Source organism: Nicotiana tomentosiformis, chromosome 7, assembly GCF_000390325.3.
Source record: "Nicotiana tomentosiformis chromosome 7, ASM39032v3, whole genome shotgun sequence".
Taxonomy (NCBI): Eukaryota; Viridiplantae; Streptophyta; class Magnoliopsida; order Solanales; family Solanaceae; genus Nicotiana; species Nicotiana tomentosiformis.
The window spans coordinates 40,304,515-40,326,459 of NC_090818.1; the positions used below are offsets into that span (position 1 = coordinate 40,304,515).

Consider the following 21,945-nt stretch of genomic DNA (forward strand, 5'->3'; position numbering starts at 1 on the left):
CACATGTAAAGGCCGAAAAAAGACAATTAACTAGAGAGATTCATCAATTGGATTGTTTGGGGGTTCGGTTAGTAGATTCCGATGATGGTGGAGTTGTACTCCAAAACACTGCAAAATCATCTCTCATAGCTGAAGTCAAGGAAAGGCAGTACAAGGACCCAGAGTTGGTCGAGTTGAGAGAGCAAGTTTCGCAGCATAATAATCCATTGTTAGAGCTCAAGGGAGATATGGTTCTCAAATACAGGGGTCGTTTGTGTGTTCCAGATGTAGCAGGGCTACGAGACAGGATTATGTCAGAGGCACATTATTCGTGGTATTCTATTCATCCTGGGTCGACGAAGATGTATCATGACATTAAGGATGTGTACTGGTGGAACTATATGAAGAAGAACATTGCTGAGTTTGTCGCCCAGTGTCCTAGTTGCTAGCAGGTGAAAATAGAGCATCAGAAGCCCGGAGGGCTAATGCAGACTATAGAGATCCCGACATGGAAATGGGAGGCGATAAACATGGACTTTGTTACGGGTTTACCTCGTTCTCATCGTAAGTTCGATTCTATATGGGTGATAGTCGATAGGCTCACTAAATCAGCTCATTTTCTACCGGTCAGATCTACATATACAACAGAAGATTATGCAAAGTTATATATTAAGGAGATAGTGCGGCTACACGGAGTACCAATATCTATTATATCTGACCATGGGGCTCAATTTACAGCACATTTTTGGAGGTCATTTCAGAGAGGTCTAGGGACTCAGGTGAATCTAAGCACAGCTTTTCATCCACAGACTGATGGACAAGCCAAGCGCACAATTCAGACGCTCGAGGATATGTTACGAGCATGTGTGTTGGATTTTAAAAAAAGTTGGGATGAACATCTACCTGTTGTCGAGTTTGCATATAATAACAGTTACCACTCCAGTATCCGGATGGCTCCATACGAGACTTTGTATGGGCGTAAGTGCAGATCTCCTATAAGGTGGTTTGATGTTGGAGAATCTGGGTTACATGGGCCAGACCTAGTTAAGCAAGCCGTAAAGAAAGTAAAGCTTATCCAGGAGCGACTGTTGACAGCTCAGAGTCGCCAGAAGTCATATTCTGATATGCGACGATGAGACTTAGAGTTTGAGGTTAATGACTGGGTATTCTTAAAGATATCCCCTATGAAGGGCGTGATGAGGTTTGGCAATAAAGGGAAGCTTAGCCCACGGTATATTGGGCCTTACAGGATTATTCGGAGAGTGGGCCAAGTAGCTTATGAGTTAGAATTGCCCTCAGAATTGGAGTCAGTCCATCCGGTTTTTCACGTATCTATGCTACGAAAGTGCATTGGCGATCCTACCAGAGTGGTGTCCACAGATGATGTACAAATTACAGAGGACTTATCATACAAGAAAATTCCAGATGCCATCTTAGACCGACAAATTCGCAAGCTACGAAATAATGCGATAGCCTCCGTGAAGGTTTTATGGAGAAGCAATAATGTGAAAGAGATGACATGGGAAGTGGAGGAAGAAATGAAGTATAAATACCCCCACCTATTTCAAACTGAAGATATGGCTCGAGATGGGATGCTACAGCACAACTCTATTCAGGCTAGTAGGTCATTAGGTAAGCTCTTATTTTCTAACTTTCAGTATTTATGATTTACGACTCTTTGAGGCAAAGTGTTATTATTTATAGACATTGGCCATGTGTGGCATTCATAGTATGTTTTCTGGCTGCATGCAAGTTGGTTATAGTCTAGTGTACGGAGGAAACTCTGGAAAAAATTTTCCAAAGTCTCTAAAAGTAAACATTTGAGGACGAATGTTCCCAAGGGGGGAATGATGTTACACCCTATATTTTTTTACGTAAAACTGCGTTGAGCAAACTAATGTAGGACAAAAAAATGAGATCATCTTTGAAAATATATAAAGCAAGTTAATCATGTTACCTCGGAAGTTACAAATATTGAATATCATGAACAACAAGTACAAAGAGGGTTGGAAGGTTTAGAAGCTAAAGGAATTGAAGAAAATAATGTTTCGTCGAAAGCCAACAAATTGAGAATGTTATAGCATGTACTTTTGGGATGAGACCAGGGTGTTTTACATGATAAGGAGGTTATGTTACGATTTATGTTATTCGTATGATAGTCGTGTGTTATGTTTTGAAGTCAAGCGAGTGGTGGAACAAAAGTCGATGAAAGTCATCACAAGTTACGTTCATAAGTTTTACTGAAACTTTGGGTAAAATGTAACTGCAATTTTCTCTCAATATACTTAGAGTTATGGAGTGTTCCACCCATCAAATTAAAGATCTATGAGTCTAATTTCTAACACATTAAATTGTTTGTCAATACGATATCGGAGTAAAGAGATATGGGTATTTTTACGAGACTGCGCAGACTGTCACCTACTTGCATAAATGAGAATCCAAAACTGGGTCAGTTCGGGTCGTTCAAATAGGCCTTTTTAAAGGCCTATCCCCTTCATATATTAGGATGTTAATAGGGCAAAATAACCAGACTTAATCTCTGCAAAAATCCTCCCAACAATTTCCCACAAACCCCAATTGATTTTCTCTCCCTTTCAAGTTCTAATTGGAGGTAAAACTTAGAGTTTGAAGAACCAAGATAGGAGCTGAGTTATCCCACAAATAAAGTAAGTTTACTGCTCTCTTTCATCCATTATTTACAGTTGTAGATTCATGGTAAGTTGTTCTATATTTATAAGAACTCACGGGACGGTGATCGGAAGCCGTGAGATCTAGTTATTCACTTGTAGCGGACTGTTTTATGGATTGTTTTGTGGACTGTTTGGTGTTGCTGTTGGACTGCGTAATTTACTACTGTTTTGTGGAGTTTTGGAGGAGGAAGGGTGTGGAGAAACACCACATAAATGCAGGATGTTGGGCTGGTCGTTCGTCGTAATATTTTCGGGGTTGTTGATACTACTACGGTGGTTGTTTTGTGTATGAAGAGATTGGGGTGTGTTGGGCTGTTTTGTAGTATTGTGTGGTGTACATAAGGTTGGAAAATTAAATATATATGTTTTTATTATTGTTTTTGGTGTTATCTTAAATTTGGAGGAAGTAAGGATTATATGGGAGATGGTGTCCGTTTTAATACAAAATAAGCATATCGTTCGTTGTGCGATAGCTATACGTTTCATAACTTAATGATAGTATTATTATCGTTGTTGTAGATTAAGGTAAGAAGAGGCGAGTTCAACTTGGTGATTGGAAAGAGTGTGATAAGGTATGTTAAGGCTAAGCCTTCATTTTGGCATGATCTCGTAGCTACATGTGTTAGTAATGAGACATAAAGAGAAGTTCGTATTCATGAATTTATTCACATTATTCTAGTCTCATAAATTATAATATTATTCCTTATCGAGACTCTATATTCAATTTAGTATTGTCTTCTTCCAGTAAAGAGAGCAGCAAGCCTATATATACAGTATTACAGTATTTTCATTACCATCGAGCTATAATCGATGGGCAGGCCCCTATTGGGCAACCTCTGATCAGATGGTAAGTTATATACCGATCCTACTGTGGCCGAGCGCCTATGAGCGAGCCCAGCATGGTCGAGATACATAGCCTAGTATGGCCGAGCGCCTATGAGCGAGCCTACTACGGCAGAGCAGTTATATATACCGAGCCTTATAAGGCCGGACAATTATTTTACTTACTATATTGAAGGAGTTGAGTCAGTATCAACAGGTAAGTATATCTCCAGATCATCTTTGACTCCCAATTACTTTCAGTTATTATATTATCAGTTCAGTTTCAACTTTCAGTTATTTTATTGCCTTATATACTCGGTACATTATTTTGTACTGACGTCCCTTTTCTGGGGATGTTGCATTTCATGCGTGCAGGTTCAGATAGACAGACGGGTAGACCTCCTCAGTAGGTGTTTCCAGAGTTGAGCCTGATCGGTAAGCTCCACGTCCTTCGGAGTTATCGGGTCTAGGTTTTCGTGTACATCTTCTGTATATATGTATAAATATTATGGGTAGGTCGGGGCCCTGTTCCGATCACAATATATCCATCAGTAGAGGCTTGTAGACATATCCTGTCAGTTAGTGCACTATGTTGGGCTTGTAGGCCTGATATGTATATTTTGGTGGTTTGTCAGTTGTAGTAGTTATGACGGCCTTGTCGGCCCAACTTTATATTGATGTTTAGTCAGCGCTAGTTTCCATTCAGTTTTATATTTTGCTTCGCAAATTGTCTTTCAAGGTGGCCCCATGGCCAAATTATGACATTATATATTTAGAGTCCCTTAGTCGCAATTTGGTACACCAGGTTAGTTGAGGCACCGGGTGCCAGTCTCGCTCCCAGGTCGGGGCGTGACAGTACTTGACATAAATTACCTCCCAAACCATTGATCTCCACCAAAGGGTTCATTAATATTCAATATATCTCTAGAATTCCGAGCAATTATTTCGATCGTTTGACACTTAGTCATAAGTGTTTCATCCCATATTATCAATTTTGTTTTTCTTATAAATTTAGCACAATTGTTCTGCTTTGATATATTTGTGATGGTTATTTAAGTTGTTTGAAGAGGTATATCTAATCTAAAGTGGGTGGCCTCATAATAAAATCATTATTGGTACATCAGTTGCTATTATTGCTAATAATGTCATGCCGCTTGATATGAAATTTGCAAATAATGCATGCCATAGAAATATTATTTCGATTCCGTCGGAGGCATCTACAAAGAATAATCATGTTATAGCAGAGTCGACTCTTTATAATATAGTCTTGAAAGCTTGTTCTTGTTTAGGATTTAGCTTTGATTGTGCTTTCTCAGATACTGGTATAACATTTTGATTCTTAATAATATGCTAACCTTTTTACTTTGTGTTCTAACGCTCTTTTTATGGAATAAATTTATGTACCCTAATATGTTTTTTAACTTGAATAAGAATTTTACTCATATGATAAATTTAAAAAATAATTGAATTGGATTCTCTTGCTAAATAATTAATTAAAAGATTTAATTATTTGGTTTAAACATAAAAATTAATTTATTCTATGTTGATTCATATCTTAATATTAGTTATTCTCTTGTTTTGAATATTTAATCTTAATTATACTTTTATCTACCATAAATTTTATTTTCAAAGAGTAAAAGATTGATATAACATTTCACTTTAAATCTTTATGCCAGTAGAATCATTAGTGGTATTGACTCTAACCAACCATTTTTTTTCTCTTTCTCACACATTTATATTCTTAAATATTTTTTTAGTTGTTGTCTAATAATTGAGTATTTTTTTATTATTACACAAAAATGATAAAAAATATTATTTGAGTAGGAAAATAGTTCAAATATAATATAAAAATATATTATCGCAAGGCTTTTCTCTCTCTCAATTTTATCTCTTTATGCAATTTTTAATATTACTTTTATATTTTTTGATATTGGACATTATGAAGTGGTAATGTATTGCCAATATGGAGGATTCTTATTAAGTTAATTTTATTAAACCTTCCTACATATTTTTTTAATGAGAATTTAATAGATAAAATTAATTTTAAAATCTTAAATATTAAAAATTAGCATAGAAGGTATTGTAATCCAAAAAATAGTTAATTGCAGTTATGTCCCTTCCCTACGAGTTCTTCCGTTTAATATTTTAGGGCTATTTTGGTATATTAATATTGTATTTATGTTTGTATAATAATATAGTCTCTCCTATTTTCTAAATTAATTTGGACAATATAATACATTCTCAAATTAAATTAGTAATAGGACATTATAATACATTTTCAAATTAAATTAGTAATAAAATTTTTTAAGAAGTATATCCTAAAAGTAATAGGATTACATGAATAAAGATATTTACTTGTTCAATTTTATATGAATTAGACAGCCCGAAAATAATTATACTAATAGAATTCCTAAAAGTAATCATGTAGGATTCCTGATATGTAGTATTATGTCCTAAATCTAATAGGATTATAAGGCTAATATCTAGAATTCCGGTTATGTCCGTTTATTATGAGTTATTATGCTTAATATTATAAGGTTATTTTTATAAACCGATTTTGTATTCATGCTTTTATAAGGATCTGATTTGCCCCTCTACTATCATAATTAGGCCTTAGATAGATAGATAGATAGATAGATAGATAGATAGATAGATAGAGATAGATCGGATAAGGATCTGATTTGCCCCTCTACTATCATAATTAGGCCTTATTTACCCTATGTTTAAATTTTCTATCAAAAATATCCTTACCGTTATACATTAGGTTCATATTTACCCCTTACACGTTAAAACGGGTTATATTTGTCCTTCGTTATACTATAGGATCATATTTACCCCTCTACTCTTCAAAAAAGGTTACATTTGCCCTTCGTTATACTTTCTTGACATATTTATCCTTACAATTATACTTTAGGATCATATTTGCCTCTCATCCGTTAGATCGCCATGTCCCACCTTTGTTTTCCTACATGGCGCCTATGTAGATTTCTTTTTCTTCCAATTTAAATATGGTCACCTATGTAGATCATCATGTCCCACCTTTATTTAGATTGTCGTTGCCGTTTAGACAATGTATTGGGCTCAACAGATTTAGGCTTGTAATAACGTATTTTGGTGAAAACAAAAAGTGATGAAGCGAAACAAAATACACCGTTGCCTATACTAATAGAAAATTTAATATGTTCCTAAAGGTATTAGGTATATATGATAACGTGTAGTATTATATATCTATACTCGAAAATAATTATACTAATAGAATTCCTAAAGGTAATTATATAGGATTCCTAATGTGTAGTATTATGTCCTAAAACTAATAGGATTACAAGAGTAATGTCTAGAATTCCAATTATGTCCTTTTATTGTGAGTTATTATGCTTAATATTAAAAGGTTATTTTTATAATCCAACATTTAATTCATGCTTTTATAATAATATAGATAGATAGATAATTATGTATAATTAGTGTATAATCAATGTATATGGATCAGAATTATATACGTGTAATTCATCAAGGGCCCAAAAAGAATCTATTTGATGGGCCTTCTCTTTTTGTTGGGCCAACTGGACAATAAAACAACAAGGCTTAGAAAAGACATCAGCCTCCAAACGAGCCCAGAAGCCGAATCAAAAGAAGAACGTGTGGATAAGATGGGATATACCAAAATTTCTCCAGCTTCTGCTGAAGTGAGAGTGAGAAGAAATACAGAGAAAGAGCCATGGCCGGAGTTTGCTTATCTTCTTCTTCTTCTTCTTGTTGTTGGAACTTGACTTCAAAATTCAGTACCCTTTCTCTCAATGGACCCCACCCAAACGCTGCTGCATTGAAGCCCCTCAGCTTCTCTGCCAACACTTCCCTCAGTCTCTTCTCCAAAGGTAACTCACTTCATTTACTAATTTACTAATTTCACAATGGTTGGAATAATTTAGAGCTTTATGGCCCCAGTGATTATTTTCTTTGAATTTTGCAGGGAGTGTATCGCTGACTTCGGTGAAAATGCCGTTTCGTCGTTCAATCGTTTGCGAAGCGGCTCCAACGAAGAAAGCGGATTCAGCAGCGAAAAGGGCAAGACAAGCTGAAAAGAGGCGGCTTTACAACAAGGCTAAAAAATCTGAGGTCAAGACTCGGATGAAGACGGTTAGTTCCTTTCCCTAATTACTTTTGGCTTTAATTTATGTTTGGTACTCCATCCGTCCCAATTTAGGGGCAAACTGTTCTTTTTAGTCCCTAAAAGAATAACATCTTTCTAATTCTAACTTTAAACTTTACATATTTATCAGTTAATGAGATGACTTATAGCCACGTGAATGTCTATAACAGACCACAAGTTTTCAAGAAAATTTCTTTCTTAAATTCCGTGTCTATTCAAACTATGATACATAAAATGGGACATCAGTAGTAATTTGTTTGAATTGTCAACTATTTTGTTTTCTGGTAATTTTTCTGTTGTACTATTTACTTTTCTCCATTAAATTTTCGTTGTTCTGTTGTGTATTTTTTATCGTGCAATTGATATTTCTGTTTTGGTGTTTATCTTTTTAGTTTCACTTGTAGTGTCAAGATAGGCTAGGTAAAGGGCCCCTCTTTGCTTCTCAGTTTGGTTGAAGTTGATCTAAAGATTTGAATGTGTTTTGTAGATAATTAAAGAAACATTTAAAGGGAGTAAAAATTATGTGCAGAACAGCTCTATCATAAAGCCACATAAGTGGTCACCCGCTCTCCCTTCCACATACTTGTGGAAGCTGGAAACATCGTACTTTTACTAAAAGTAAGAGTCAGAATTATGTTACAACAAGATATTGACAGACAACTGTATGAGTCACTTTTTCTTTGACAAGAAAAAAATGTTCTCTTGATCCTCCTAACATAAGAGGAAGAGCTATACGTCAAAAATTATACATATAAAAGAACAAGAAGGAAAAAGTCCCCAATTTCATGTGAACAGGCCCTACAAAATGATGTTAGCATTGAGATTTTATTTTAGCTTTGAGGTTTGTTTATTTATCCTTCTATAATTACTGATAAATTTTATTGAAGGATGGAAAGCAGTAAGCTAGTTCATCAAAAAAATTGTTTAATCTTATTTGAGTGCATGTTTAACATTTTTTAACTCCCATCTTTTGATACGTCTTATGTGATACACCAAGTCCTATTGAATTGTATCAAGCAGCACGGGCAAGAGTGAGTGGATGAGTGGGGGGGTAGTCCATTTGTTAATCTGATTCCTTGCTTTGGATCTTTAAGGTCTTAGTAACCATTTTGCCTGTCGCGCAGCATGAATCACTATCTTGCCAAAACCGTTAAAATTATGCTGCTGATGGGTTATTGGTCCTTGATCCCAAAAAGCAAAAGTTGGGGTCAATATTTAACTTTAGAGAATAATCTGAATTTAAATTTCAATAAAACAGTAAGGCAATACAGATTAGACATTTTTGTGCTAAGTGCTCTTGTATACTTGTCCACTGTTGGATAGCAGTTTTCCAGTACAAGAAATATGACTTTTACATATATCAAAATTATTACCTCTTGCACTGGCTCTCTGCTCTTAGAAATATTTCTTAAATATTTTAAGGTGAAGGTTAAAATCTTGAGCAAAAGACCATCTTCCTTTCATGAGTGTTTTACTGTCAGAGTACTATCTTCAGTAGTATGTGAGGTCAAGGTGTCTAATTTTCATGAATGTCACTTTGAAAGTGAGGTGACTGTTTCTAAATTTTCCACGTTTTTTTCCAATAAATTAGGATAGCTAGAGTGGAACCTTTTTTTTGTATTGTTTCACCTGTGAAGACTAGTGGTGTGCCTCGATTTGCACTTGAGTGTCGTGATTTCGTAGTCAGCATGGCTTCAAACTCCAGCGTTTGTGGCTGAGTCATAGCTTCAACTGTTTAGGTCAAGTTGGAGGCTATTAGAGCTCCTGTAGTCAGCATTGCTTCAAACTCCAGCGTTTGTGGCTGATTCATAGCTTCAACTGTTTAGGTCAAGTTCTCCCTTATGGAGTCAGGAAACTCGTTTCCTTTTGTTTTCCTTTTGGTCACCTTTTTTCCCCATTTTCAGAATCCCGGAAGAAAATTATAATGTTCTCCGAGGTCATGGATATTTGGAATATGAAGATGGTTTGGCATCAGGATTCTGTCCTTTGCTCCCTCCATCTATATGTCTGTATGGTGCAGTAGATACTAGGTGATCCCAGAGTCGATATGACTGAACAAATTCAAGATTTGTGGCTTGACAAAAACGCTGTATCACTTATAGTTTTTAAGATAAAAAGATGTAAGAAGCTATCTTGATATGTCCTATGTGTCCTTGCACCGTCAATCAGGGACTATAATAGGCGAAAAAGGGTTCAACAAGTTGTTTCTCTCTGAACTGAAACTCAAACTGGAACCAAAGTCTGGTTCTACTTGACTGATTTGTGGAGATCTAAGCGGTAATTTAGAGTGATTCGCTTCGCTTTTCTGATTGATATATGAAATAATAGAATTAGGAAATCCTTTATTTAACAAACTAAGTGAGAAGAATAAGGTATCCTGAGAAGTTTGATAAAAATGAAGCCATTGCTAAATAAAGTAATGCTATTAAGATCCATAAATCTGTCCTTTATAAAAAAGATCCATGAATCTGTTTTGAGTTCATTTCTAATGTCATTCTTTTGAAAAAAATAGTGTTCTCAGTTTTGTGCCACGAAACTAATAATTCGAGAAAGATAAAGTAAACATTTTCCAGCAACGCTGACAAACACATAGAGAAAAAGATATAGCTGAAGCAGGCTTCTTTATCCCAGCATATGGAAGTTAACCTTAGTTCATTTCTAGGTTTTGGAAGCATTGGACACATTGAAGAAGAAAACCGATGCACAGTCAGAGGAAGTTCTTTCTGTTGAAAAGTTGATTGCGGAGGCATATTCAGCAATCGATAAAGCAGTCAAAGCTGGGACACTTCACAGGAACACTGGAGCAAGAAGAAAATCTCGGCTTGCTAGAAGAAAGAAAGCAGTTGCGATACATCATGGCTGGTATGTGCCTGCTCCAGTCGCTGAACCTGATCTTGTAGCCACAGCTTGATGTCATCCAAATTTTCGATATTGAATGTAAAGCAGTGGCAGATTTTGGAGAATTCAGCTTCCTAGAATATGATCAGATTATTCCATTTTTGATATTGTATATGACCTTGTTGTGCAATCAATTTCTCCCTTTCTTTTGCTCTTCAGTTAAATTGTGTTTACCTTCATTTTGTTTCTTGAACATTTTGGCGTTAATTAGAATATTGATTTGAGACACTTTCAAATGGACATTTTCTTGGAATGTTAAACTATAATGATAGTGTAAAAAATTTACATACGGTTAGAGTGTATAACTTAAATCCTTTCTTACCAACAATTACTGGCTTCTTTTCATTTTTTTTTATTTTTTTTTGCAATGAACTTTTTTCTTCTTCGAAAGCAATGTACTTGTTAATCATCTTGGGAGAAAAACCCACGAAAATGTTCTAGCTGCTTCTTTCAGTGAGGAAATTGATGTTAAACGTTTAACATCTGTTACATTTTAAACACAGTTCAACCGTTTTCTAAAGCAAAATTTAGAATTCAATACAATGAACGGAATTATTAGGTTTAGACGAATAGAAAATGATATTTAAACCTGTTTTTCGTTTTTTACTTTGCCTTAAATTTGTTCTTACATTTTGATGTTTTCTCACGAGCATCTTGTCTTTTTTTTTTTGACTAAATAATTGTGAGTTTGAATGTAAGACGAAGTTTCTCTTACTTGGATTATGAACAACAAAGATCGATTAAAGGTGGTAACTTGACCGGGAATTTTCAGAACCCACTATTGTTTAGTGGTTATTAACTTCCTGTATCTATCATATACATAATTACTTCCTATAGCTACTATTCAGTTGTTACGGTAGTGTATTCGCCCTGCTGTATTCATGAATACAACAGCAAAAAATGTCTAAAATCAGGGCAGTCCAATTGTACGCGCATGTATTCATATGTATTCGCGTCATGTATTCATGAATACAGTAACGACAATCACCTTAAAAATAGGTATGTCCAACTGTCTAATAATGGAAATAATATCAATTAGTGTGATACACTCCTAATATAACTCAACAAAATCAATTCTAACATGCCTCATTATCAACCCAATTAATTAGAATGATTTTTCAGTTGTATATAAATGTTGTATTTAACTTTTGTATTTAGTGTGTTTCAATATTTTTTTTTTTTTTACTGTTGCATTCATTAGATTCAATGTTTGTATTTACTGTATTCGTTATTTTATATTCAGTGTATTCAAATGTATTTGTATTAATAATATTTTAGTTATTCCTAATACATGTTATTACTGCTGTATTCAGTATATTTCATTGGTTGTATTCATTGTATTTTCATTTGTATTCAGTGTATTTTACCGTATTTCACTATATTTTAAAATCAAATGTATTCAATGTTTATATTGTGTAATGTTTGTATTCAGTGTGTTTCAATATTTATATCTTGTATTCATGCACACTGTATGTACAATATGCATGAATACAGGTGTATTCAGCTGTATTAAAAAAATACAGATTTTCGAAATACATATTCAATGTTTATATCTTGTATTCATGCACACTGTATGTACAATATACATGAATACAGGTGTATTCAGTTGTATTAAAAAAATACAGATCTTCGAAATACATAAAATACAGGCAAAAAAATATATTTATATAAAAATACAATGTGTTTGAGTGAATTTGTATAGAATACAATGTATTTGTATCATTGTATGTGACTAAATAGCAAAGAAGAGAAGAAAGTTCGTCGGAGATGGCGTTTTCCGGCCAAGAAGAGAAGAAAGTTCGTCGGATCCGTACAATAAATTTATGATCACTGAATCAATTTTTCTTTTCTCAATAAAATACATTGTAGTAGTAGGTTACCAAAGAAAAATATGAAACCATGCCAACAAATGTTAGTGACTCTTCATTGCAGCCCTCAAGTTAAGCAACAAACGCGAAAAGAAAAACCAAAAGGGAAAAATAAATTGCAAAAGAGGAAAATTCCAGTAGGTAATTCGTAAACATCTATGTCGTATTGCTAATTTATAAAGCTTGTTAGGGGAAGTTGCTCGAAGAGAGAGAGAGATTCTTCTTTCTCGTCAGTCATCAATACTAGGGCTTGAGGTCTCTCGAAGAGAGAGAGAAAGAAAAAAATTTGAGAGAGAATCTTGTGTTAATTGAAAGAAAGAGAGAGGAAAAAAAAAATATTAATAGCGTATTTCATGTCTCAATGGTAGTATATACCATAAATACCTATTTTGCTATAAAATATAAAAGGTATCTATAAAAAATAATATTTTAAAATAATTTTAGTTTATAATAAATAGGGTGTACACCTTTGCTATATGAGGTAAAATTTCCATATCTGAAAGGGACTGACATTAGTTCCTTTTATATTTTTGATAAACGAGAATGAGTATTTGTACCACTAATTTTTAAAGGTCGCAAATAAAATATTCTCATTGTCCCATTTTGTAACATTACTATTTGACAGGTGAAAAGGATTTAAAGAGTCAGCGTCTTGAATTCACTTTAAATTAACTATTTCAACTCTCTTACTTTAAGAGCCCGTTTGGACATAAGAATTTTTTTCTTTTTTTTCAAAAAAAAATTTCAAAACAATATTTAGTTATGAAAATTTTACCTTTTTTCAAATCCAACTTGAAAATGCATTTTCGAATTTGAAAAACTGCTAAGAACCAGTTTTTCAATGGAAAATTGGAACATTGGTATTTTTAAGTTTTTTAAATTTATCCTATATTTTTTAAATTTATAAAAGGGCCATAATCAATTATTAAACCTAGGTAACACCTATAACTACCTACCATCTCATTGAGTGGCGTTGGACTATATTTTAACATTCACTGTTGAGATCTACGATTTATACTTTTACCTGAAGGAGCCACTGTAGCTTCTATTAGATATTGTTCGTACAGTTGAACAACCAGCATGTTTGATTGTTTGCTTCAAGTAGGATAACCAAGTCGGGATGATTTTGATAGTTTTTACAAATTGTGGGGTATAAATCACGTTTCATGATTTTGAAAAAAATATATCCAAATATATTGCAAAAATTATAACCAAACACAACTTGTTGGACCAAATGAAGTTTGTTTGGATGATTGACAAAGGAATTCGAGCATGAACTAGATCTATACACAGTGCGCACAGACACGGGCAGATTCGAGCATAAGGGATGCACGTGAAGGAGATAAGCTTAAGTTGTTATATCTGATATCTCCTGATCAAAAATTTTGCATAAATGATAAGAAGAAGGACTCCTTACTCGAAGAGAACTTTATCTAAGATAAGGGTGGAGTTAGAAGTTGAAGATACCTAGAACTCTTCCACAAAGGAAGAGTAGTATTAGAACTCTAGTTATTTCTTATTCTACTAATTCTATATATAGCAGAATGTTCTCATTTTACAGGTACGCACAAACGCTGAAGTTAAACGTGAGTTGAGAGCAAAATAGCAAGGCATTTTGCAAACAATTCTTGTGTGAATCAAGTGTGTGAACCTGAAGCTACATGAACCAGATAGAAGAACCAGTTCAAAGTGTATGTCTTTTATTCTACTTCAATTGTAGTAGATGTTTTCAAATTGTATCTTCCAGTTTTATCTAGAAGCAATTGTATTAGGTACTTTGAGTATTCAAGTTAGAGTTAACTTGAAGTTGTCGCAACAGTTAGAGGCTGGTTGCCACAACGAGATTAGAGTTAATCCTTAGGTTTACAAAGAGTTTTGTAAATGTTGTTTTGGCTCAGTGATTTAGCGAAGTGTTGGAAAAAATCCTACTGAGTAGTAGGTCGTGGTTTTTTCACCTTTTGAGCCGGATATTTTTCACGTAAAAATACTTGTGTTCTTTACTTTCCGTATTTACTATTTCTGCAACAGTAGTATAAGGAACACATAGAAGAACCAGGTCATTCTATAATCAGTGCACACGAAAATTGGACACCACACAAATCACTCCCATCTTGTGTGACATTGAAGTATAAAACATAAATTGGTATTAGAGCAGGTAATCCTTGAAGAGCCTAACACCTTAGGAGAAGATCAAGATGAGTGCACCACCTGAAAACTGGAAAGGCAATCCACTGTCAGGCCACTACTCTTTAATAGCCAGTACTACTCTTTGTGGAAAAATAGGATGGGAGATCACATTATAGGAGAGGACTATGAGCTATGGGATATTGTCAGCGATGGTCCACTGGATAAATTGAAGATAAATGCTGAAGAAGTAAATGTGCCAAATACAAGAGCGGATTGCACTGCTAAGGACTTGAAGAAATGGGAGAAGAATTCTAAAGCCAAGAAATGGCTTGGTTGTGGACTTGGTCCAGATGAGTACAACAGAATCCAAATATGTACAGCTGCTAAGCAAATTTGGGACACATTGCAAGTGGCTCATGAAGGAACACCTCAGGTGAAGAGATCCAGAGAAACTCTATTGTATTCTCAATATGAAAACTTTGCTATAAAGGAAGGAGAAACCATTCAAGAGATGTACACAAGGTTCACTATACTGACAAATGAACTAAAGTCTCTTAGAAGGACTTTTTCTGAAGAAGAAAGAGTCGAGAAGATACTGACTAGGGTTTTGCCTATCTCTTGGGAGAGCAAAATCACTGCCATTTAGGAATCAAAAAAAATTGCCACTCTCCCACTGGATGAATTAATTAGAAATTCACTGCTTATGAACTTAGGAGAAAAACCATAAAAATGGATGCACCTAAGAAGGAAAGGAGCTTGTCACTCAGAATCACTGAAGGTTCTGATCTAGAAGATGATGAAATGGCTATGATTACCAAGGACTTCAAGAAGTACATGAGGATAGGAAAAGGCACTTCAAGAAGTGGAAACTATAGCAAGTCAAAAGCTCATGAGAAGCAAACCAATGATATCTACTACAAGTGTGGAAAGACTGATCACCACATCAAAAAATATCCTTTATGGGAAATTGAATGGAAGAAAGAAAGAGCTGAATGAAGGAATAGGAAGAAGGAACAGATTCAACCCAAGAAAAGCAACAACAAAGAATCAACCAAGGTTATGGTCACTGCTTGGGGAGAAAGCTCAGATGATGATGATGGGGATGAACAAGTACTTATGGCCATCGGAGAATCTGATGAAGAAACTGAGGTAAGTGTAGTTCATCTCAAAGACAAGATTAAATTATTGTCTAAAGAAAGGTTGTCTGAGTTACTTCTAGAACTAATTGATGAATATGAGGATGTAAACAATGAAAATGAGCAGTTGTCTAAAGAATGTGTGATTTTGAAGGCTAAGTGCAACAATCTGGAACTTAGGGTTAGTGAAACTGTAAGAGAAAGCACTGTGTTGAAGAACCAGGTGCATGCACTTGACTTAACTATCCTAGAGCTTAGATATGAAAATCTAAAACTGAAATTAGGAACAGGTAAAAAAATAGTTGATCACACAACTCACTCTAGAAGAAAACGTAGGAAAAATGAAAGATGAGTTGTATAAAAGGGATGATTAGGTAAGAATCCTAAAGAAGGATCTAAGTAAGGTCAAGCATGAGCTAGACATAACTTGTAAATGGAACAGGTCCTCCGATACACTTTCATGGCTACAAGAACACCATAGTTGCAACAGAAGAAGACTTGGCTTTGAGAACCTGGCACCTAAGTGGGATCACAAAAGCAAGTACCTCACACTTCCTGAGAAAAAGATTTGCATACACTGTGGTAAAATAGGTCACTATAAAAGCGAATGCACTACAAAAGAAAAGGCAAGTCAAAAGAATGAAGAATTTGTTCAAGGGAAGAATATGCTACTGAGTAGGGCTAAAAAGAATTTGATTCATCCTTTTGCCTATAGAAAAGGACCCAAACTAGTTTGGGTTCCTAAAACTAACCCTTGATTTCCTTTTGCAGGTCCAAGTGAAGGGGAGCATCCAAATATAGTACATGGATAGTGGCTTCTCAATGCACATGATAGGAAATAAGAACCAGTTCCTTTCATTTGAGGACCTTAAAGGAGGTAATGTCTCCTTTGGAAATGGGAAGAAAGGTGAGATCATTGGGGTTGGAAAGGTAGGTAAAGACTGGTTCTCACTCTATTGAGAATATCTACTTGATAGATGGACTGAAGTACAGTCTAATAAGTGTATCACAATTGTATGATAGAGATAACATAGTAGCATTCACCTCTACAAAATATTTTGTGATTAATCTTACCACTGGCAAGATAGTTTTGCAGGGAAAAAGAGTGAACAACATATATGTTGTAGATCTGTCCACACTTTCAGAGAATAAACTCACTTGCTTAAGTGTGTTGGATAATGATTCCCTCCTTTTGCATAAGAGACTTGGACATGCCAGTCTAAGTCAACTCAACAAACTAGTCTCCAAAGACTTAGTGATAGGGCTGCCTAACATTAAGTTACAGGAAGATAAAGTTTGTGAGGCTTGTGCAAAGGGGAAACAGGTAAGATCCTCTTTCAAAATCAAGAAAGTGGTAAGCACCACCAGAACGATGGAACTGGTCCATATGGATCTTTGTGGACCAATGAGAACATTGAGCAGAGGCGGTAAGAGATATGTGATGGTGCTTGTTGATGATTACTCTAGATTTACTTGGACATTATTTTTAACATCTAAAGATGAAGCATTTGACATGTTCACTTCTTTTGTTAGAAAAACTCAAAAACAACTAGGTAATCAACTTACCTCAATTAGGTCTGATCATGATACTGAATTTGAGAATGCTAAATTTGCTGAATTTTGTGATGAGTATGGCATAAACATAATTTTTCTACTCCTAGGACTCCACCAACAAAATGGAGTAGTTGAAAGAAAGAATAGGACATTGGAAGAAATGGCTAGGACTATGCTTCTTTCTAGTAAACTGCCCTACAGTTTCTAGGCAGAAGCTATGAACACTGCATGTTACATCATAAATAGGTGTATGACTAGACCTCTTGTTGAGAAGACTCCCTATGAGTTATTTAAAGGGAGAAAGCCAAACATATCCCATCTTAGGGCATTTGGATGCAAGTGCTTTGTGCATAATAATGGTAAAGACTCCCTAGGTAAGTTTGATCCCAGAAGTGATGAGCGAGTATTCTTGGGATATTTTTCACATAGTAAAGCTTATAAGATTTATAACAAAAGAACTATGTGTGTATAAGAAAGTGTACATGTGATTTTTGATGAAAATAACATTCTTTCTGAGAGGCAGGAACATGACGATGAAGCAATTGGGCTGGTAAGAAACTCAAATGAAACAACAGCCCAAACTGAAGCTGCACCAGAGGAAGGAACATGGGATGGAACAGGTCTTTACACCCAGGGCAACTTGACAGGCGGAACTGAACAAAAAAGAACTGATCCTTAAACCTCGAGGGAACCTGTCCATGAACCTGTTCCTCAGTAACAAAATATTGAAGGAACATCTAGGGGAAGTCAATTGGTTGTGAAACCTTACAAGTATCAAAGTTCTCATCCCATTGAGATCATAATTAGTAATCCAACCTCTGAAATCAAAACCAGATCTTCTTTGAAGAATATTTGTTCTATTGTTACTTTTTTATCTCTCATTTAACCTAAAAATATTACTGAGGCTTTGCAGGATGCATACTGGGTGAATGCAATGCAAGATAAACTCAACCAATTTGAGAGAAGTCAAGTTTGGTATCTGGTACCAAGACCCAAGGACAGATCAGTAATTGGGACAAAATGGGTCTTCAGAAACAAACTTGATGAAGATGGAACAGTTACAAGAAACAAGGCAAGATTGGTGGTTCAAGGATATAGTCAAGAGGAGGGCATAGACTATGATGAGACTTTTACTACAATTGCAAGATTGGAGGCAATTAGACTCCTTATAGCCTTTGCTGCTTATATGGAATTCACTCTCCATCAGATGGATGTCAAGAGTGCCTTCCTCAATGGCTATCTAACGGAAGAAGTGTTTGTCAAGAAACCTTCGGGCTTTGAAAGTAAGGAATATCCTGATCATGTGTACAAGATTGACAAGTCACTCTATGGGCTCAAGCAGGCTCCAAGAGCATGGTATGAAAGATTATCAAAATTCTTGCTTGAGCATGGCTACAAGAGAGGTAAAATTGATAATACTTTATTCTTGAAAGAAAAAGGTAAAGATCTCTTGGTAGTTCAGATATATGTTGATGATATAATCTTTGGAGCAAATACTGATAAGATAAGTAAAGAATTTGCTAAACTAATGGGGAGTGAGTTTGAAATGAGTATGATGGGTGAGCTTAATTTCTTTTTAGGTTTACAAATTAAACAAAATTCAAATGGAACTATGATCCATTAGCAGAAGTATGTGAAAGAGCTGCTTAAAAGATTTAAAATGGAAGATTTCAAAGAAATTGACACTCTTATAGCAACAACTACAAAATTGGGTGTAGATGAACCTGGTTCATCTGTTGATCAGAAGTTGTATAAGGGAATGATTGGCTCTTTGTTATATCTCACTGCTAGTAGATCTGACATTGTTTTCAGTGTAGGCCTTTATGCTAGATTTCAGGCAAATCCAAAGGAGTCTCACTTGATTGCTGTCAAGAGGATCCTGAGATACCTAAAAGGCACTACTGACCTCTGTCTATGGTATCCAAAAGGTAGTAATTTCAACTTAGTGGGATATGCTGATGCTGATTATGCAAGTTTTCTTATGGACAGAAAGATCACCTTAGGTATGGCACACTTTCTTGGCTCATGTCTTGTGTCTTGGGTTACCAAAAAGTAAAATTCAGTGGTCTTATCTACTGCTGAAGCTGAGTATGTTGTTGTTGCCTAATGTTGTGCTCAATTGTTGTGGATCAAACAATAATTAATGGACTTTGGAATTGATGTAGGTTGTATTCCCATTTTTTGTGACAACACTAGTGCGATTAGTATGACCAAGAACCTGGTTCATCACAAGAGAACTAAGCACATAGATGCTAGGCATTATTTTTTAAGGGACAACCATGAGAAGGGTTTGATCACTGTGGAATTTTGTGCTACTGACAAGTAAATAGATGACATCTTCATAAAAGCTCTAAGTAGAGATCACTTTGAAAGGAACAAGTTAGAATTAGGGATGATTAAGATCACCTAAAAGGAACCAGTTCAAACTCAAAAAATTGGTTAGAAAAATTGTGAATTTTTGTACATAATTAGATTAGATTTTGCTCAGTCTCATAGTGTCATCAGTATACTCTTGTGCCATGTGCTAAAATGACTCATTAATCTCTAATGATATTATCTCTATTTTCTTGGAAAATTTAGACTAACACAAGAGATTTCTCAGTGAAGAACCTGGTTCTTCAAGATTACTTGGTACCTATTCTCCACTCTGCATATTTTGGAATAATTATATTTGAATTATGATCAAGAGAAGAGTCCCATTTAATCCTAACCTCCTTGAGCTTATCAGTTACGAAATGAACCGGTTTCATTCAAACAGAGTCCAAAACGCAATAAGTGCCTAGATTCTAGGAACATGCTTCAACGTCTTTTCAAACTAACTTCCAGTTTAATTAGACTTCTGAAAAGGTTGTCGTTACCCAATTAAACACTTCCACTTTAAATTGATTAGGCCTTAGTTGTTTCTTCACTTTTTAATTTTCAAGTTGTCAAAACAATTCTCTCATCTTCCAAACACACACAAACTCATTTTCTCTCATTCCCAAACACATAAATGGAAAACCCTTCTGAGAATCCCTCATCACCACCCAAGGAAATCACACCCACACCATCTATCACACCTTTAACCATGCCCACCTCTAAGAAAAGTAGAGTCAAGATGCTTGCTCGCAAGGTTGTTGCTGGAAAAGAACAAATCAAAAAAATCAATGAGCAGTTGAAGGCAAGTCAGGGAGATGAACCCCACAAATCTGAACACTTTTTCAAATCTTCAACTGAGGGGGAAGAAACTGTTTCATCTGAAACAGAGCAGGTAATATTTAGCCCTAAAGTTACTCCTGAAATCGTCTATGAAGTTGCTACAAATATGGAAACTAGGTTTGTTTTGGCAGGAACTGTGGATGGGGTAGAGACCATTGAGTCAGGGAAAATTGGTGGTAATAATAAAAGGAGAAAAGAAAAAGAGAGTAAGGGTGCTCAAGGCGATGTGAGGGGAATGGGAAAATGAATGGCTGAATCTTCATCCATTTCTGTTGGTGTGACTGAAGAAACTGGAGCTATGGTAGTATGGAGTTCGGAATATGCTGGAAGAGAAGTAGAAAATGTATAAGAAAAAAGGGGAAGTGGGTCTGGAGAAGCAGTTGAGGGGTTGGTTAGGTTGAGAAAGAGGTTCCACGAACCTGTTCCATTTGCGCAGGAACCCCTCGAGGACCTACTAGGACAAGTGTCTGACAGTTACAATCCTAATAAGAAAAAGAGTTCAGCAGTTAGAGTCCCTGGTACTGCTAGGGCAAATAAGAAAAGAAAGACTGCCTCGTCTATCCCTGTAGAGACTCCTCCAACAAGAGGAAGAGCTACAAGGAGTCAGAAGAAGCAGAGTGAGGCTGAACTGGAAAAGGCTTTAGAAGAAAGTAAGAGAAAAGTTACTGCTAGGGAAAGAAGAAAGTGGTCGAGCCTGTTGAGGCAGTTGACATTGAGGAGATGGACCTGGTTCTTCATGATGAAGAATAGGCAGAAGAAATGAAGGTTGTGACTCCAAAGGCAAATAAGATCAAGACTTCCATAAAGAAATCTGTTTCAAAGACAAAGTATGCAGGGCCATCTACCTTGGCCAAAAGAACAAGGTCTGCCTTAAAGTCCAGAAAAGTAAAAATAGTGGAAGAAGAAGAGTGGAGTGGAGAAGAAGAAGAATCTGATGCTGAGAAGGACAAGATGGTTAAGTTTGGGAGGAGAACCATCTTAAAAGGTAGACTCCTCAGGGACTTGGAGGAGGAAGGTATGTTGATGCTGCTGGAGAAGTTACAAGTGCAGGGTTGGAAGGACATGGTCCTTCAGATAGATGGAAAGCTTGCCAGAACTGAGATTGTGGAGTTTATGGAAAATTGTGAGATAAAAAATGGTAGGGTCACCAGTGTGGTAAAGGGGGTGACAGTGAGTTTTGATGACAAAGAACTGGGAGAGATCTTAGGTGTACCTGCTACAGGGTACAATGACTAAAAGAAACTCAAATGGACAAGTCTAGAGAATCTCCCTACCGCCCTTGCCATTACAAGAAAGTTTTGTGACAATGAAGAAGAGCTCGAGCCCAAGGCTATGTGCAAAAGTGAGATGAAGCCACCTCACAAAGTGCTGTTCGAATTTGTTAACAAAGTTGTGTTGCCTAGGCAGGAAAGGAGGCACATTGCCACATTCATGGACCTGTTTCTCGATAGGCAAATCAATTGGCCTGGATTCATCATCCAGCTTCTCGATAGGGTTCTGACTGGCACAAAAACTCATGCCATACC

The 21,945-nt window shown here is 35.7% G+C and overlaps 2 protein-coding genes across 2 annotated transcripts; both read left to right on the forward strand.

Moving 5' to 3' along the window:
• The first annotated feature begins 7,144 nt into the window (after window positions 1-7,144).
• On the forward strand, window positions 7,145-10,694 carry LOC104117339 (small ribosomal subunit protein bS20c-like). The gene is made up of 3 exons (XM_009628384.4): window positions 7,145-7,363; window positions 7,459-7,625; window positions 10,301-10,694. The coding sequence occupies exons 1-3, from the start codon at window positions 7,207-7,209 to the stop codon at window positions 10,547-10,549; spliced, it is 573 nt and encodes a 190-aa protein (XP_009626679.1). The 5' UTR covers window positions 7,145-7,206; the 3' UTR covers window positions 10,550-10,694.
• Window positions 10,695-14,688: 3,994 nt separating this feature from the next.
• Window positions 14,689-15,177, forward strand: LOC138895514 (uncharacterized). The gene has a single exon (XM_070180207.1). It carries the CDS (start codon window positions 14,689-14,691, stop codon window positions 15,175-15,177), a length of 489 nt encoding a protein of 162 aa, XP_070036308.1.
• The last annotated feature ends 6,768 nt before the right edge of the window (window positions 15,178-21,945 follow it).

Bases quoted from the DNA above. Each gene is read 5' to 3' on its own strand.
- LOC104117339 (XM_009628384.4), top strand. From the start codon at position 7,207: ATGGCCGGAGTTTGCTTATCTTCTTCTTCTTCTTCTTGTTGTTGGAAC. The intron at 7,364-7,458 runs GTAACTCACTTC...TGAATTTTGCAG, and splicing joins CCTCAGTCTCTTCTCCAAAG to GGAGTGTATCGCTGACTTCG. The intron at 7,626-10,300 runs GTTAGTTCCTTT...GTTCATTTCTAG, and splicing joins TCAAGACTCGGATGAAGACG to GTTTTGGAAGCATTGGACAC.
- LOC138895514 (XM_070180207.1), top strand. From the start codon at position 14,689: ATGGGAGATCACATTATAGGAGAGGACTATGAGCTATGGGATATTGTC.